The 17919-nt window shown below is 49.4% G+C and overlaps 1 protein-coding gene and 1 pseudogene across 2 annotated transcripts in view; both read left to right on the forward strand.

Annotated features, from left to right (window-relative positions):
* GPR107 (G protein-coupled receptor 107) overlaps positions 1–16773 on the forward strand; it is a 67203-nt gene extending 50430 nt beyond the window's left edge. The window contains exons 15-18 of one of the 2 annotated variants that reach the window (XM_024762212.1): positions 5282–5331; positions 6574–6657; positions 7378–7499; positions 16420–16773. In XM_024762212.1, coding sequence (XP_024617980.1) covers positions 5282–5331; positions 6574–6657; positions 7378–7499; positions 16420–16516 — 353 coding nt within the window. In that variant the 3' untranslated portion in view covers positions 16517–16773. The remainder of the gene's footprint in view (positions 1–5281; positions 5332–6573; positions 6658–7377; positions 7500–16419) is intronic. The other variant, XM_024762213.1, reaches the window with a different exon arrangement.
* A 299-nt stretch (positions 16774–17072) lies between these two features.
* Positions 17073–17919, forward strand: part of LOC112411251 (uncharacterized) — a 4537-nt pseudogene continuing 3690 nt past the window's right edge.

Here is a 17919-nt window from a genome sequence, read left to right on the forward strand (position 1 = left end):
GATTACATGAGATGAAGCATGAGGGGTGCCCAGGCAGATGCCTGGTGCGTGGTTACCACTCAATAGATGTGACCACCAGCACTATTGTTCTTTTCATTGTCACAGTTCCGAGACCACCCAGGGAAGACCACTGGGGAGGAAGGGACGACCTGCCTTCTTGCCAGCCTGTTTAGTTACCCATTGGTGTAAAGAGGAAAGGTGAAAGTCTAGGGAGGGTGTGGTGTTTCCTCTAGGTCGGGCGCATTTGCTCTTTTGCTACTGCATCAGAGAACTGACTTGTTAAGTATATGAGAACCTGGGTTCTTCCTGCCTCGTGGGCACTTGTTCTGTGCTCATCAGTAAAAAGCACTTGCCAAAACCCAGAGTCATGGCTGTTTTCCTGAGAGTGAGTGGGAGGAAGAGGAATCCATGAGAGGTCAGCCTTGTAGGAGCTCCTGAAGCAGGTGGACCTGCTCCCTCCCTGCCCCCAATCCCTGCCCTTCCCCGTTCCCTGGGAGGCTTTTCAAAATCCTTATAGCCAGGCCCAATTGCAGAAGAATCAGGGGCAACCTGGGCATCTGTCCTTAAATAAAGCTCTCCAGATGATTCTGGTGCTCACCGGTTAAGAGCCATTGCCATAAAGAAATTCTAACCCACCACTAAGACATTCTCCTCTAAAGGAGACTGATGCCCAGAGAAGGAAGTGGCAGGCCAGGCTAGGGCACACTGAGTTACGATGGTGCAGCGACCAGAATTCGGGTCTCCTGGCTCCTTCCGAGGTATTTTTCCTCTCATCTTGCTCATTCTTTTACCATATTTGCTGTTCCTCGTGGTGGGATCAAAAATAGCCAGCCCAGACGTGGTGAGCCTCACTCCCTTGGGAGACCAGCCCTGCCGTGGTCCAGTAAGCCGCAGGCCTTCGGCGCTCTTAGCTGCAGGGAAAGCTTTTTCGGAAGAAAAGCAAGGGGAGGCTTGGGCTTCCAGGCTGCGACGTGCTGCATCACTGCCCATTGCGGGACACTGGTGAGGTTCCACCCTCGGAGCTGGTTCCTCCTCTGCTCAGCGTGCTGACTCCGCATGTGCACAGGGCAGCCCTGCTTCCAGGAGAGCCCAGGGCCACCACTTGTTCCCGTTTCACTTACTAGAGCCTGGACTCCTGCCAGATGTGGCAGCCACCACAACACATCTGGTATTGGAAAACGATAAACAGTTGACCCTTGAACAGCGCGGGGCTTGGGGCAGTCGAACCCTCTGCGCAGTCGAAAATCGGTGAGTATGACAGTCACCGCTGTTCTTCCGTATCTGCATTCCACAAACCACGGGTCCCCTAGTACTGTAGTATTTACAGCTGGGGGAGAAAATCCACGTCAGGGTGGACCTGAGCAGTTCAAATCCGTGTTGTTCAAGGATCAGCTGTAATCCTAATACAGTCCTAATGCTGTAGCATCAGACGTTCATCTGGTGCTTACTGTGTGCTGTTTGTCTTCCACGTACCGTGTCAATCAATTCCTCCAACCAACCCTAGTGGTAGGTGGTGTTATTCTTGTTTTACAGATGAAGGAACTGAGGCTCAGAGAAGTTAGGTGAATTATCTGAGGTCACACAGCCAGTAAACAGCACAGTTGGAATTAGAACCCAAGATATTCGATGTGCAGGGCCTGCGCTGTTACTCACAACGATAAGTGAGCTTGCTTCTTGCCTTCACAGCCGTGGCTGTGACTGGAACACCCGTGTGGGACCCGGGAGCCTGATCCCACGAGCAGCAGACTTGCAAATGGATGTCTTTCTTGTGACTGGAAATGATGTCTGTCGTGACTGGTGGGTTTCGGGATCAACCCTGAGCCCTGCGTGTTGTGGCTGCATTTCTTAAGAGTCAACACCGGTTGTTCCCGAGGTCCGTTTATCTGTTCTAGCACGTGTCCTGGGATGGCGCAGCATCGGTGCCCGTGCTGACGTTTCCTCGTGTTGCCTGGACGTCATGTGCAGGCTTATTTTTTGAGTGCTTCCTGGCCTGCCTGACTTCTCGGAGTGTCTGACAGGCAGCCGTGGTGGTGCAGATCGCAGGGGGATGGGAGAGGCCTCCCCACCTTCCTCTGATCCCATGGAGACCTGCGGTGACCTGACCCCTCTGCTTCCTCTCAGTCAGCCCTCCCTCTGCCCCTGATTTGCTTTCCTGTGATGGCGGGGGGCTCAGACTTCACCTGAAGAATTCTCTCTGGTACTCTCAACTTCATCCCACTCCTCCCCCAGCCACTAAGACAGGATCCACCTTGTTCCCTGGCCCGCCACTGCTCTGCCCTGTCAACATTCAGGCAGGAATGTACCGTGGAGAAAGGACAGCCTCTTCAGTAAGTGGTGCTGGGAAAACTGGACAGGTACGTGTAAAAGAATGAGATTAGATCACTCCCTAACACCATACACAAAAATAAGCTCAAAATGGATTAAAGACCTAAATGTAAGGCCAGACACTATCAAACTCTTAGAGGAAAACATAGGCAGAACACTCTATGACATACATCACAGCAAGATCCTTTTTGACCCACCTCCTAGAGAAATGGAAATAAAAACAAAAATAAACCAATGGGACCTAATGAAACTTAAAAGCTTTTGCACAGCAAAGAAAACCATAAACAAGACCAAAAGACAACCCTCAGAATGGGAGAAAATATGTGCAAATGAAGCAACTGACAAAGGATTAATCTCCAAAATTTACAAGCAGCTCAATAACAAAAAAACAAACAACCCGATCCAGAAATGGGCAGAAAACCTAAATAGACATTTCTCCAAAGAAGATACACAGACTGCCAACAAACACATGAAAGGATGCTCAACATCACTAATCATTAGAGAAATGCAAATCAGAACTATAATGAGGTGTCAAATTCAAGGTTTTTGACCTTAGTGGGGCTCTCCTTCTTCTTCTTTTTTTTTTTTTTTTTTTTTTTTTTTGTGGCCGCACTGCACAGCTTGTGGGATCTTAGTTCCGCGACCAGGGATTGAGCCCCGGCCCTCGGCAGTGGAAGTGCCGAGTCCTAACCACTGGACCGCCAGGGAAGTCCCTGGACTCTTATTCTTGACTCTTCCATCTTTTCTCCAGAGAGATTATTCCAAAATGTAGATGTGATTCAGGCTTTGCCCTGCTTGAGATGCTTCAGAGGCTCCCTGGGGCCTTGGCATCAACAAGGAGAGCAGCTCGAGGTCTGCGTCTGACTGCGTTTTGGGCTTTGTCCTCAGCCCAGCCGTGTCCCTAGCCTCTCCACAGTCCACCTGCGCTGAGCTGCTTTCTCTGCACTGAGACGTGATACCAGCATCTCCAAACCTTGGTATCTGCTCTTCCCCAACGTCCTCTCTGCTCGGCCTCTCCACTCTCACTCCCTCCTGAGCCCCCGTCAGGCCTCTGCTTGGACACCACCTCCTTTGGGAATCGTGTCTTTCCTCCCTATCCCCTTAGTCTGAGTTGGGAGCCCTTCGGTTGGGCGTGGCCATGGCAACCATGCATATCCCAGCGCAGCACCGTGAAATCCAGGAATAGAAACATGCTGCTTCTCTCTGCTGGGCTGATGTTCCTTGTTGAAGCAAAGGCAGGGAGATTCATTTGCCAGGATTTATTTCAGCAAGCAAAATTCAGAAGAGACTTGGAAAGCATTTTTATTGTCTAAATGGTCTGGTTGTTGGTGCTGTTTTTTGTCAGTTATTCACAAAGAAGAGGATTGAACGTCCAAATTCAAGACCGATTTGCTTGTTTGGAAGGGGCCCAGTTCTCGTAGGCCACCTGGTTTTATGGGGCAGAGTGCAGGAGCAGCTGGCCATGTCACTGACTGCCGCCAGTGTGAGCAGAGACTCAAACGCAGAGAGGAACACAGAAGGAACCCTGGTTCATGCAAACGTGCAGAGTTTGAAATCTGGTGACGTAGTTATCCGACACTTCTCAGTTTTAACATCTTGACCTCGTGAAGCCTCTCCTGTCCCCCAGGCGGGGAGGAGAACCTGACCCCACACCCGCACCGCCCAGTACTCTGTGCGCTTAGCATTGTGAGTGGATGGCCAGTGATCCAGTGCCTCTCCTTCCCTAAGGGATGGCAGCCACCCCTGGGGCAGGCGCCGTGGTCACTGCTGCATCCAGGGGCCTGGCCCAGAGTCAGGGTAGATGAAGAAGGACGGAGAACCAGAGAGATTTAATTTAAAAAATAGCAAGACTGCCAGAGGGGTTGCTAGATAAGAAAGCTTTTGCTGATCTGCCTGCTTCATTTAGCTTCTTCAGGTGTTACCTGAGTGCATGAGTCCATCACAGCTCTATATGTGGGTATTATAGCCTCTCGATTTGGGGAGTTAGAATTTCTCAGATTTTCTGAACCTTCTCTCATTGACACACTCAGTTTCTCAGAGCGGATTCTTGCAGATACTGTTAGTTGATAATCACCTTGAAGATTAGTTCAGGATTCCAGGAATCCTAAGCTTGACTGCCCCCCCGACTAATCGTGAGCCAGAGGAGGGAGACGGAAGGAAGTCGCTCCTTCACCACCCACAGTTCCATTCCTAAAGGGAACCAGGAATTAAACGTTACTGAGCAAAATTAATTTGCCTCCTGCAGGGAGGTTTATGATGAATGAAAGGATTGCTAATCGGGGAGGGAGCCAGGCTACCCTCTGTGGTCATCAGTATTTCATGGCCATTGGAGGTGGCAGGAAGTTAGCTGTCCTGGCTCCCTGACCTTGAGCAATCTTGAAGGTAGGGCAAAGCTGGGGAGGTTGTATTTAAAGGGCTCTGTTACAAGACACTTAGTGAAAACCTAAGTGAAATTTGCAAGATGCACCCATGGGTTAATTGAATTTACACCCTCAGTTAGCTGGAGGCTCCCCTGGATGGGGCTCAGGGACCCATCTGGGACTGGTCCTATTGGGGGGTGCAGCCCTGTAACCACAGTGGCAGAGCTGAAATGTTTAATGATGGCTTTGGGGGTGGCGGGGGAAGAGTCCTGATTGGTAGTGTCTGCCGATTTCTGTGGTGTCGCTGTATTCTCAGCATGGCTGTTTAAAGCTTCTGAACGTGGAGTGGAGAGGTGCACTGGTTTACTGGAGCTGGGAGTCCCAGCATGTTGCCGCCACAGCTCCCAAATTCTTCCTGGTGACCGGGGGAGACCCTGCCAAACTGCATTTCCAGAAATACAGATGTGCCCCCGACCCCTTGGGCGGTACCCATGTGCATTAGACTTGGCCTCTTGACTGAGAGGGTACCTGAATATGATGGGCTTTAAGAATGAGGAAAGAAGTAGCCTCTCATTTTGTTCTTTTCTTCTCCCCAGCTGCCATTAACTTGGCAAAGCTGAAACTTTTCAGACATTACTACGTCTTGGTGAGTAAAAAATTCCTAAATTTGTAAATAAGGTCAATTCATGGAGTAGAGCTAATGAACTTCCAAAACATTGGTAGAAGCACAGGAAGTGTGCTACCTGGAGCTGTGTGTGGGCTTCGTTTTACAAAACCAGATGGGGGCCGTGGACATGGGAAATTAAATATCTGAGTTACTTCTTTTTAAATTTTAGTTTTAAATTTGGCTTTAAATACTCAGAAAAGTAATACATGCTTGATATTTTTAAAATGCAGGATTATAGGAACACAGCAAAAGCCCCTTATGACCCTGACCTTCTATACCCCTTCCCCTTTTCTTCCTCCTCCCCCAGGTATTATGGTTAACAGTTCAATGCTTATTTCGCTAGATTCCTTTCTAGGCATATGCCACGCATAGCTGTTCCTTTGACTTGCTTTTTAAAAAATTCATTTACAAAAATGGGATCATATCTACAAACAGGACTGGAATGAACATGAAAAGTCCATATAAACGTAGCACCAAAGGCAGGACTTACTATAAGTTATTAGAGTCATAATTTCCTGGACTATATAAGGTATAGATTTCTTCTAGAATTTGCTTCCGTACTACTAAACGAAAGCTTCTGAGTCATCTTCATCTGTGGTTTTGGCATTGACTGTCATTTTGCACAGTCCCCTGCAAGCCTGTCTGCCCTGGGTGCGGTCCCAGTGAGCCGTCCACTCTCGAGGGGTCATCATGTTGAATCCTTTTCACGTCCTCTCTTACTGGAATGCTTAGGATTATCGGTGCTTCCCCTGAGCGTGGACCTCAAACATTTGCAGCATCTGCTCAAGAGACTAAAAATCAGTATTTTCCCTGTGTGGCTTTATTTCGCTATTACTGCTGGAAAATATTTCTCAAATCCTGGGAATTAAAAACTATTACCCTTTGGGGCTTGAAATCAGTGGGTTATGTATGAGAATTAGGCGACGAAGGGGTTACTCAGGAATTAAGAGCAACTACAGCAAAGTGTCCTCCCAGTGGGTGTGACTGTGATCAGTCAATATCTTGGTCACCTAGAGAAAAAGAAGAAATCCTTTCTAGTGTAACTAGCAGAGCATCTGTCTCTCTGCCATGTTTATTAATTAGCACTGTAAGTGTCAAATAATCTTCAGGTAATTCTGTTTTCTCTTTTATAGTTAATTTGTGAAAGCAGGTCATTGGAAGAAAGGGGTGCCATAATTTCTATGTTGATTTTATTTCTTGTTTTCTTTGCCCCTCATATAGATCGTATGTTATATATACTTCACCAGGATTATTGCATTTCTCCTCAAACTTGCTGTTCCGTTCCAGTGGAAGTGGCTCTACCAGGTATGCTGCTCACAGGGGACAGTGCCAGAGAATTTGTGTCTGAGGATGAAGTCTTAGGGTGTAACTTAAGATCGTTACTAATTTATTTGGCAGTGGCCACTAAGACCTTTTGTCTCTTCCGGTCTGCAATTAAGACGATATGTTTGTCCAGGAAAGCTGCTGGATTACATGAGAAATCTGGAAGTAATTGCATTATTGATTTTAGTTTTCAATTTTAAAAGTTTTTGCAGAGAAAAGCCTCAGGCCGAGAAAGACTTGCCCTGTATAATTAAAATCTAGATGAAGTCAGTTATAGGGCTTAGAATAGCTTGGAATCCAGACCTCCCTTTTTCTTGCCCATTATTACTATTTCAATAACAAAGTATCTTTGCAATATACTAGAACTAGGGTAGCCACCATATGATTTCGAGACTTTTTTCTGGAGGCTCTCACTTGGTGCTTTAGACACTGTAGGAAAATGTATGTATGTAATGAGCTCTTAAAAGATGCCAATGAAGACACTTAAAGCAAGGAGTCTCAAATGTCATCTCTGGGCAGAATGCTCCTAGCTAAGGCTTCAGCAAATCCTCTAAGGAAAATGCTCCCCAGCCGTCAGCTCTGGCATTTGAGTGACTGATCTGCGAGTGGTCAGGGGGGAGGGGGTCAGTTTGTTTAGTTCCACTGCTTTCTGAAGAACAGTATTCTAATCCCTTTATTTGGGGGTGGTTTTAAAATTTGCAGCTCCTGGATGAAATGGCCACGCTGGTGTTCTTTGTTCTAACGGGGTATAAGTTCCGTCCAGCTTCAGATAACCCCTACCTACAACTTTCTCAGGAAGAAGATGACTTGGAAATGGAATCTGTGTAAGAATCTCCTTTCTTCCCTTCCCTCCCTCGCCCCTCACGTAACTAAGAGCAGTGTGGTATGAGCTGGAGCAGCTGCTCTCCGCAGTTTGTTGCTCCAGAGGTTGTCCCTCTTATTTATTTATTTTTTTTTTGCGGTACGTGGGCCTCTCACTGTTGCAGCCTCTCCCGTTGCGGAGCACACGCTCCGGACGCGCAGGCTCAGTGGCCGTGGCTCACGGGCCCAGCCGCTCCACGGCAGGTGGGATCTTCCCAGACCGAGGAACGAACCCGTTGTCCCCTGCATTGGCATGCGGACTCTCAACCATTGCGCCCACCAGGGAAGCCCCTCATTGTAGTTTTGATTTGCATTTCTCTAGTGATTAGTGATGTTGAGCATCCTTTCATGTGTTTGTTGGCAGTCTGTATATACAATCATCTTTGGAGAAATGTCTATTTAGGTCTTCTGCCCAGTTTTGGATTGGGCTGTTTGTTTTCTTGATATTGAGCTGCATGAGCTGCTTGTAAATTTTGGAGATTAATCCTTTGTCAGTTGCTTCATTTGCACATATTTTCTCCCATTCTGAGGGTTGTCTTTTCATGTTGTTTATGGTTTCCTTTGCTGTGCAAAAGCTTTTAAGTTTCATTAGGTCCCATTTGTTTATTTTTGTTTTTATTTCCATTTCTCTAGGAGGTGAGTCAAAAAGGATCTTGCTGTGATGTATGTCATGGAGTGTTCTCCCTATATTTCCCTCTAAGAGTTTGATAGTGTCTGGCCTTACATTTAGGTCTTTAATCCATTTTGAGTTTATTTTTGTGTATGGTGTTAGAGAGTGCTCCAATTTCATTCTTTTACATGTAGCTGTCCAGTTTTCCCAGCACCACTTATTGAAGAGGCTGTCTTTTCTCCATTGTATATTTATTTTCATTGTCATTTGTTTCTAGGTATTTTTTTCATTTCCTCTTTGATTTCTTCAGTGATCTCTTATTTATTTAACCTCCATGTGTTTCTGTTTTTTACAGATCTTTTCCTGTAATTGATATCTTGTCTCATAGCGTTGTGGTTGGAAAAGCTGCTTGATAAGATTTCAGTTTTCTTAAATTTACCAAGGCTTGATTTGTGACCCAGGATATGATCTGTCCTGGAGAATGTTCCATGAGCACTTGGGAAGAAAGTATATTCTGTTGTTTTTCGTTGGAATGTCCTATAAATATCAATTATGTCTATCTTGTTTAATGTATCATTTAAAGCTTGTGTTTCCTTATTTTCATTTTGGATGATCTGTCCCTTGGTGAAAGTGGGGTGTTAAAGTCCCATTTCCACTATTTTATCTTCCAGGTCACTTATCCGTTCTTCTGTCTCTGTTATTCTGCTATTGATTCCTTCTAGAGAATTTTTAATTTCATTTATTGTGTTATTCATCATTGTTTGTTTGCTCTTTAGTTCTCCTAGGTCATTGTTAAACGTTTCTTGTATTTTCTGCATTCTGTTTCCAAGATTTTGGATCATCTTTACTATCATTACTCTGAATTCTTTTTCAGGTAGACTGCCTACTTCTTCTTCATTTGTTAGGTCTAGTGGGTTTTTGCCTTGCTCCTTCATCTGCTGTGTGTTTCTCTGTCTTCTCATTTTGCTTAACTTACTGTGTTTGGGGTCTCTTTTTCGCAGGCTGCAGGTTCGTAGTTCCTGTTGTTTTTGGTGTCTCCTCCCAATGGCTAAGGGGTTGGTTCAGGGGTTTGTGTAGGCTTCATGGTAGAGGGGACTGGTGCCTGTGTTCTGGTGGATGAGGCTGGATCTTGTCTTTCTGGTGTGTAGGTCTGCGTCCAGTGGTGTGTTTTGGGGTGTCTGTGACCTTATTATGATTTTAGGCAGCCTCTCTGCTAACGGGTGGGGTTGTGTTCCTGTCTTGCTAGTTGTTTGGCATAGGGTGTCCAGCACTGTAGCTTGCTGGTCGTTGAGTGGAGCTGGGTCTTAGCATTGAGATGGAGATCTCTGGGAGAGCTTCTCCTGTTTGATATTACATGGAGCCAGGAGGTCTCTGGTGGATCAATGTCTTGAACTCAGCTCTCCCACCTCAGAGGCACAGGCCTGACACCCAGCTGGAGCACCGAGACCCTGTCAGCCGTGTGGCCTCTTACTAAACGTTTAAGTGTATCATAGTGTTGCTAATTATAGCCACAGTGTTTTACAGCGTATATATGGAACTTAATCATCTTGCAACTGCTTTTTAAGACATGCTCCCAGGCTGCCTTAAATCAAGATGGCCATTCCTTCCGTTAGGTCTCATTTGTGTAAATTTGTTTTCATGCTTCTCGTTCATATACAGGTTGTTTAAACTAGTCATTTTAGTTTTCAGAAAAGCTTTCTAGTCAATTCTCCATTTCATTAGGGGCTTTTTCTGAGGTTCTAGCTTTTCTTTTGTTTGGAACATAGTCTTCGATTTCTTCATTTTGCTCGAGTCTGTGTTGGTGTCTATGCATTAGATAAACAGCCCCCTCTCCCAATCTTGAAGGAGGGGCCTCATGGAGGAGATGAGCCTCCTCCTTCAACCCTGCCCTGACTCTTGGTTGTCTCTCAAACCTTTGTGATCATCCAAGTGGCCTATTTTATTTTTAGTGGCTCCTGGTAGTTGAGGGTTTTCCTAGAACTATCAGTGTCCCGAAGGGAAGGATCTCAGGCAGCAACGAGATTCAGGCAGATTGGAAGCCAGACCCTCAGGCCAGAATAGTTTTTTTAAATTAAGGTTTATTTTGAAGAAGTCTGAGTTCAATTTAAATGTCCGCCAATACCTTCCAAAGTAAGGTAATATTCAGAGACAATTTCCTCATCAGATGGCTTAGAGAAATTTCTGGAATATTCACATCCGAAGATTCCTTATTGATGAATGCCTTTGACTTAAATCTAACCAAAAAGTGCAACGTTATTCTTTGTACATTTTTATTATATATTTATAATGAACAAGCTTAATTGGAAACAATTAAAATACTTAAGCTGTTGGTAAAAAAATAAAAAAAATAGAGTCCATCTGGTAAGCAGCAGCTTTGGGAAGTAACCTGAGACGTGGTGTATTTTTCCTTTCCCCTGCGGGGAGCCCTGTAGCTCAGCATTCCGTAACCGTTCGAGGCAGGGTTGCTCTGGGGTCATAGCGAGAAGCTGAATGGCTGGGTCCTAGCATCTTCCACTTGACTGAAGTGTGGTCAGTTGATGTTCTCCCCAGCAAGGCAGGCGTTCCTGTTCCCCACATCCTTTCCATCAGCCATTGCATCTAGAATCGCAGATGCTTTGTTAAGGTATGTTTGTCTCATTGGCAAAATTTTAAAAATTTGTTTTGGTTTTTATTTCTCCCTGACAGTATTTGGTGGTAGTGGTAACGAAAACGCAAGAGGGCCTGTGTGTGTGTTAAAATCAGGGGAGGAAAAGGGAAGAAGACAGACCAGCAGTCCGCTGGAGACTAGGGGGAGTGTGTTTCTTTCTTCTGGCAAGATTTGGGGAGGGTGGGCAGTTTGAGCCAAGGTTGACCCTTGGGTTGCCTCAGCTTCTACTCCTGTTACCGGGGAAGAGCGCTCTGTGCTCTGTTCTCCGGGGTTGGCTGAATGTGGGCCCTCCCGTAATGGTGAAGTGAGCGTCTCTTCCGTGACGGGAGGGCTGCACATGTACCAGCCTAGAGAGGGAGTCGGCCCAAATGAAGGTTTGCTTACAGGAGTGGTGGTGGTGTTCCCGGGAGCACCAGCCCCGATGAGCCTGTGAAAGCCAAGTTGAGGAGCCAGCTGAGGCCAGGTGCCTTTTAGTCAGCAAGGCAGTTGTGCTGGGATTCCTCTTTAGCTGAGAACTCGACTGTTGGGAAAGTTCTGTGAAGTTATAAGATGTGACAGCAGAAAAGGCCTGAGGGGGAGGCTTCAGCCGCAGGTGAGGGTCAAGGCTCAGCAGCTTCTGGGACCGCCGAGCCCGGACTGTCATCTCCCTCTTCTGCTCGGAAGTTCTATTCCTGGAGGGCCCTTCTTAAATCCTCCAGAAATAACCCAAACCAGAGACCAGCACAGCCTTGCCTGTATTTTCTAGAAGGTCTTGAGTGCTCTGTCATGCACACTGGAGGGTGTTTCCTGAAGGAGGGCACTAGGTCTGATCCCCACCCAGGACATTAAGCACCTCTTTGTGCAAAGTATCAGTAACCATGTTTATGCCTCGCACACCTAAGACGAATTCACACCCTTCCTAATATGCCCTCTGCACCAGAACTCTGACCTGGGCCGCGCAGTGACCTTACCGACTGAGGTTCTGGGTAGCTTCTCATTCACCTCTTCTTACCTCCTGTCTGAAGCTGAGCTGCGGGAGGGCGGTGCATTGGGAAGTGAGTCTGGCCCAGGGTAGTGCGTCCTCCCTGCCTCCAGCCTAGGCCTGCATGCAGTCCGGGCAGCTGCGCCCCCTGGGCCTGGGGGGGTGAGGGCGCCTTCAGAAGTAATGCTGACTTTCCATCTTTTTCTCCTTCTGTTCCTTTTGACATCTCTCTTTGGGCTCAAGCTCAGAGTGGCTTACTGATTTTGGTAACAGAATTTATCATAACAAAATCAGCAAGTTAAGTATTGGATGCAATTTCAGTTATCAGACTTTTAGCCACCGCACGTGCTATGCGTTTCCTCGATGGTCTGAATTATTTCTGCCATCTTGAGAAGCGGGAGCGGGAAGAGATCTGGTTTGGGTTCCAGAAGCTGTGTCTCTGGAGTTCCCCTTCCCAAGTGCCGGCTTCAGGGTCTCCGGCAACCTTTTACTACTTCCTGCATTCGTGCAAGTGGGTAACCAGGAAATGTAGAAACAGAGGTTGGAGACTAATAGAACTGTCTCTTAACCAAACCTCTCCACATTTCAAGTCCAGAAATGGTTAGCATTTAGATTTAGTTTGGTTACAGAAACAGACGCATCCGTGTGCCACTTCGGCCCAAGCCACAGTTGACGGCAGTCTCGTGTGGCAGAAGGAGCAGTGGGGACCCGAAGCCCCCTTTCTCGTCTTTCCCGTATTCATTAGGGCCCTGTTGGTTGCAAACACGAGACTCAGGCCTCTACAAGGAAAAGAGACGTCACCACATAGGGGTAGAAGGAAAGCGAGAGGCAGCTGGGTCCGTCTGCTCCCCCCGTCTCCGCTGGAGCTCCCCTCCTCTGGGCACCTCTCTGCTCCACTGTCTTCTCTATCCTCCACGCTCCCCTGGACCCATCCCCCGGGAGCACCTCCGTCGCCTTAGCACTGTTGCCCCTTGCCTCAGACCGGCTCAGGAGCTGCTGACCCTTGGGCCAGTGTCCTCAAGAGAAGTCAGGAGTGGCCACCTCGGCTCAAAAAAGTTGAGCAGGCCCTGGGGGCAGGACAGCTTCTGCTGGAAGCAGCGTGGGACTTGGCAGCCAGAGAGGCTGGCTTGGCCCGGGCACCGAGTCTACCTGTGGTGGTATGAGCGCTCTGTCAGCCCTACAGGTGGTTCCGGACACCAGCCGGTGCCCCAGTCTCCTACAGGAACAGCATGACAGAGTGTAGACAGCGCTGCGATAGAGGTGTGTGTCTGGAGCCACAGAAAGGCATCTCAGCAGTGGGGGCGAGAGGTCAGGCAGGGCTGGGATGGGCAGAGGCAGGAAGGGCAGGCCTTGCCCTCTGGGGACCGGGCTCTCCCCGCCTGGGCGGCTCCGGGGCCTGCGCCTGCATTCGCATCCCTGGGGTTTGAGTTTAGACTGAAAATCACCGCTGCTCGGTGCTCGGCCTGAGCTTTGTCCGGTGTCGGAGGGCCTGTGCGCAGGTTGTGTGTAGTGCGGGGCGCTGCTCCGAGGACGGCTCTTCGGCTGTGGTCCCCATTCAGTGTTTGTACTGAAACCAGGGCATGCAGGGGGGTGTGCGTGGAGCTGTGAAGTTGCCAAAGCGCCGCCTCCTGCCCGGGAGGCTCCCGGGTGTGTCTGACCACGGTCTCCTCCTCTGTCTCCTCCACCTGGCACCCCTCTCACTTCCCAGAAGTTTCACTGGGGAGCCAGGGCACAGCGCCCGTCCAGCCTCACACCACATCCCATCATCGCTGGCTCCGCCCGTGCCGCCCTTCTGTGCCCACGCACCCCTCACCCCGCAGCCGGGGTGCCTCCACGCCGCTCACTCACCGCTCCCCAGTCTCCAGCTCCCTTGCCTGTCCTGAGCTTCGGGTCCCTCTGTTCACCTGTCCACTGTCACCCCAAGCTTGCCTCTCTCCTGCATACCCTGTGGGCTTCGGCATCCACCCAGTCGCTGTCAGCAGAATATGGGTCTTGGCCTAAATGCCTCCCTCTCCCTCGGCCTGTGTGGGGTGAGTGACCGCTTCTTGGAGGCTTAACGTCGTGTCTCCCGCCCTCTCCCCACTTTATCCTGGTGCCCTACCCTCGTGTGGCCGATGTCCTCACCTCCCATCTTCTTCCCTTCCCGTCCATTCTCCTCAGCTACCCAAATCACCTGTAGACTGTTTTTTAAGAGGATACCCTGGCACCTCCCCAGAGACTAGATTCTGAATGTTGGGGGTTCAGGTGTCTCTGTGCTTTTTTGACTCCCCTGGATCCTGCTGGAGCCAGGCCCGAGAACCCAGGTGTAAGAGTCACTCCCACCCCGGTGACACAGCACGGAAGGCTGTCCACAGCCCCGCGTGCCCACCCTCGACTCACCTGCCACATTCCTTCACCAGCAGCTTCTTAGCACTCCCTGACTGTCGGGGAGCTTTCTTGTGTTTCCTCCAAGCCTTTTCTTGTTAGATTTCTTTTCAGAAACTCCCCTGCCCTCCCCCCTCTCCTCCACCTCGCTGCTGCTCCTGTCTTTCAACACAGGAGGTGACTCTTCTCGCCCCAAGCCGTCGTCACACCTGCACCCTGGCACGCCCGTCCTGTCTGTGTGAAGTGGCTCTGCGTGTCCGTCGGGAAGACCGTCCCTTCTGCTGGGCAGTGGGCTCCCTGGGAGCACCAGTTCCAGCTCTCTGTCCTTGCCCCAGGCCTGGCCTGACAGAGTGAATGTTGTTTTCTCAGTTGGGCCACCATCTGGCAAGGAGTATTTCCTTAGGGAAGGAAAGGGAGCAAAGGTTTTCCCAGGCCCGCTCTCCGAGCCGTCCTCGGGTCACGGCGCCTGTGCTCTGCCCTCCGCGTCCGCGCGGGTTGGCCTCCTCCTTGTGCTTTTCAACCGGGGGCAGTAGCCACACGATCTGCTGGCTGTTGCCAGGAGTGTTGCTGGAAGACTCAAGGTTGTACTTCTTCCCTTACATCAACAGGTTTGGAGGCACATAGGGGTTGCTCTGCTGGGGCTGGAAAGGCTTGTGGTGCCCGTGTCCTAGTCTGGAGGAGGTCCTTTTAGAAGCTGCCCTGGGTGCATGGATTTCTCCTGGGAGAAGTGTGAGCGCTTCCCGGTGAGGTCAGGCCCGAGACGGCACCGGCTGGCAGGAAGTGATGCTAGATTCTCTCAGTTGGTGTTCCCTTTGTCTGGGGGCTGCATTTATACTCACCCACAGCCTCTGCAGGGATCCCTCAGTTCCCACAAGAACCACCTACCTGCAGCATACTTTGTCCTGGCTTTACCAGAAGTACAGATAACGCATGAGTCCAAAGGACTCTTGTTTGAGAAAAGCCCCAACTCTGGGGAGGACTGGATGGCTTTGGGGCTTGGTCACAGCAGCAGCTGGTGGCAGGAAAGAAGGGAGAAAAAATTTTCTTTCCTTACTCAAATAAAATAATTTATCTACTGTTAGGTCCAGCTGGACAAACTCTAGATGTCACATGTAGGGCCACTGAGTTGCCATTTGTAAGTAACAGGATTTGGGAGTTGGTGCGGGGGATAGGTAGGGTCCTTGGAGAGAGTCTGTTGGAATGATTGATTGAATTTATTTTACTGCTTAGGAAATTCCTCTTGGTCCGCGATGGAGGAACATAGGTGCCTCCTTGCTTCCTAGAGTCCTTAAGGAGATGCTGGGCCAGGGGTGTTTGTTTCTAACACTTTATTTTGTAGAACAGTGTTAGGTTCATAACATTGAACGGAACTGAACAGAGGGTACAGATACTTCGCATATGCCCCCGCCCCACACACACATAGCTTCCTCCATTATCAGCATCCCCTGTCCACAGTAGTACGTTCCTTACAATTGATGAGCCTGTATGGGCGTGTTATCATCCAGAGCCCGTAGTTTACAGTAGGGCTCACTCCTGGTGCTGTACACTGTGTGGGTTTGGACAGATGTGTGCCCACCATTATATAACAGAATCATACAGAGTCATTTTGCTGCCCTGAAAATCCCCTGTGCTCCGCCTACCAGGTGGAGTTCAGGATCGGCTTGGTGTTTCCTGCTACGGAGCTGCTCAGTTGCGTCATGGATACCCAGATCCTTAGAATCTGTCTAGCTCACATTTTGTGAGGCAAGAGGCTGTCTTCTCATAGACCCCCACCTTCTCAGGAGATGTGTGAGTCATTCTCTGTCTCTAACGGTCAAAGAATCTTTGGGCCCAGAAAGTTCCTCCAAACCTGTGGTTCTGTCCCAGGACTCAGAAATGATCCACTGGGGCTGGTTAGTGTAAACGTCTACAGCTGATTAGCTTTTTTTCAGAATGTTAATTATGATACAGATGCTGGTGTCATAATTGTGACTAGTGTTTATACGTAACATAAAAATCTGTGACAAAAAGAGATGAATGCTGGTTGTGATAACAGCTGGTATGTAGTGACTGGGCAGGACAGAGAATCTCGTTTTTCCCTCACGACAGTTCTGGAAAGTGGGGACTGTGTTTCTCCTGCAGCACAGGGAGGTCACGTGACTTGGGCAAGCTTACACAGCCAGCAAAGGGCGGGTCAGGATTTGAATCCGCGTGTGTCTGATTCCAGAGCCAACACCCTTTACCCCTGGCTGCCACTGTGCTGTGGTGAAGACGGCCTTTTACTTTAAGACTGAGGTTTTCCTCGTTTTTTCCCTCATTCAGAGTGACCACGTCAGGGGTGATGGAGAATATGAAGAAAGTCAAGAAGGTGACCAACGGCTCGGTGGAGCCGCCGGGTGAGTGGGAAGGCAGCGCGTGATGGAGGAGCTCCGAGGCGGCACTGTCAAAGGAAACGGTTTATTTGTAGTCCTCTTGGTCGGCGAGAGAGGTCGGCCCTCCCGACGGTGACACCGCAGAGCCTGTGGCTGGGAGCAATTGCCACGGAAGCCTAACTTTTCACTCTTTTCTGGAAGCCGGATCTGTGGCTGGTGATAGGCAGCTAGAATTCTCCTTCAGGTGGGAGTGCTGGGTAGGGGGTGTAAGAGGAGGAGGGTAAAAGGAAGACTTTGTTTTTAATCTCTATTATTTTAAATTGGGAACTCTTCAGGTAGGTGCAGTTGTGACCCAGTGTGTAGCAGTGGAATGTTGGTGGATGGGGCATGGCGGGTGGTGGTGTGTCTGCAGCCGTTCAGGGCACGGGAAGGGGCTTTAGGAAACGAGCAGATGTCGAGTGGGGCACGGGGGCTCACAAAGAAGGGAGAGGTGAGCATCGCTGCATCTTGGGGACAAAAAACGATTGAGATCAGGTTACTTTAGAAAGCAAAGTCAAAGCCCAATTTAGTATTAAGAGAGTGCCTCAGGATTTCCGGCCCTGAATGTCGCCCCAGACCTTCATCCCGGATTCTGAAAGTGACCAGGAACGACAGTCGTCCGAGGGCTACGGTGTCAGAGTCAAGGCCCTGGTGGTGGCAAATGGTTCTCTTGACTGAAGTGTGTTGTGTGTTACCTAATGGATGGACGGAAGTGTGTTTTTAAGCTCGAAAAGCCGCCTCCTGTAGGATTTCCCTGAACATCTGGCCCCCTGACGGCGCAGAGCAGCACCGTCTCTGGCGGCCCTCTCGTCCCTCTCTTCTCGCAGCTGCATCTATTTTGTGTGATCAGAATACGGGGAAACGGGAAGGACTTTTCCTTAAGGAGCAGCTGGGGGCAGAAAGGATCATGTCGAAGCAGATCCTTAAGGCACATCATCATCATGACAAAGCTTTCCCTGTAGCCAGGTAGGACTTCTAAAGGGAGGAATGCAGCAGACCTTGTCCCTGTATTCCAAGAGTAAGTATGCAAAGAAGATGAGGGTGATTAGCAGGTTTACTCTGGGGTGTGGGGATGATGAGATCTTTCACAGAAGCTCAGTGAGGTTCCCTTCCAAACTTTCAGAGCTTGGAGAGGAGCACGGATAGATTGCCTGAGGTGAGCAGTACTGCAGCTCGTAGCCAAGTCATCTGAGTATTGGGACAAGCTCAGAAGGTTCCCTGTGACGGAGGGCATAGCAGGGCTTTCCGCTCATTTCCTACTAAGGCTTTGGCGGCTGGAGCCTGAGATGGGGACTGAAACACTGCATCAGGCAAGCTCCCTGGAGCGTGGGGTCCCGGCCGGGCGGGGTAGCTCCCAGTGCCCACGTGCGTCAGGAGCCCGAGCCCCGCCCCCCCCCCACCCCCTGGCCTG

The sequence above is a fragment of the Neophocaena asiaeorientalis genome, unplaced genomic scaffold, assembly GCF_003031525.2.
Source record: "Neophocaena asiaeorientalis asiaeorientalis breed wild unplaced genomic scaffold, Neophocaena_asiaeorientalis_V1.1 scaffold78, whole genome shotgun sequence".
Taxonomy (NCBI): domain Eukaryota; kingdom Metazoa; phylum Chordata; class Mammalia; order Artiodactyla; family Phocoenidae; genus Neophocaena; species Neophocaena asiaeorientalis.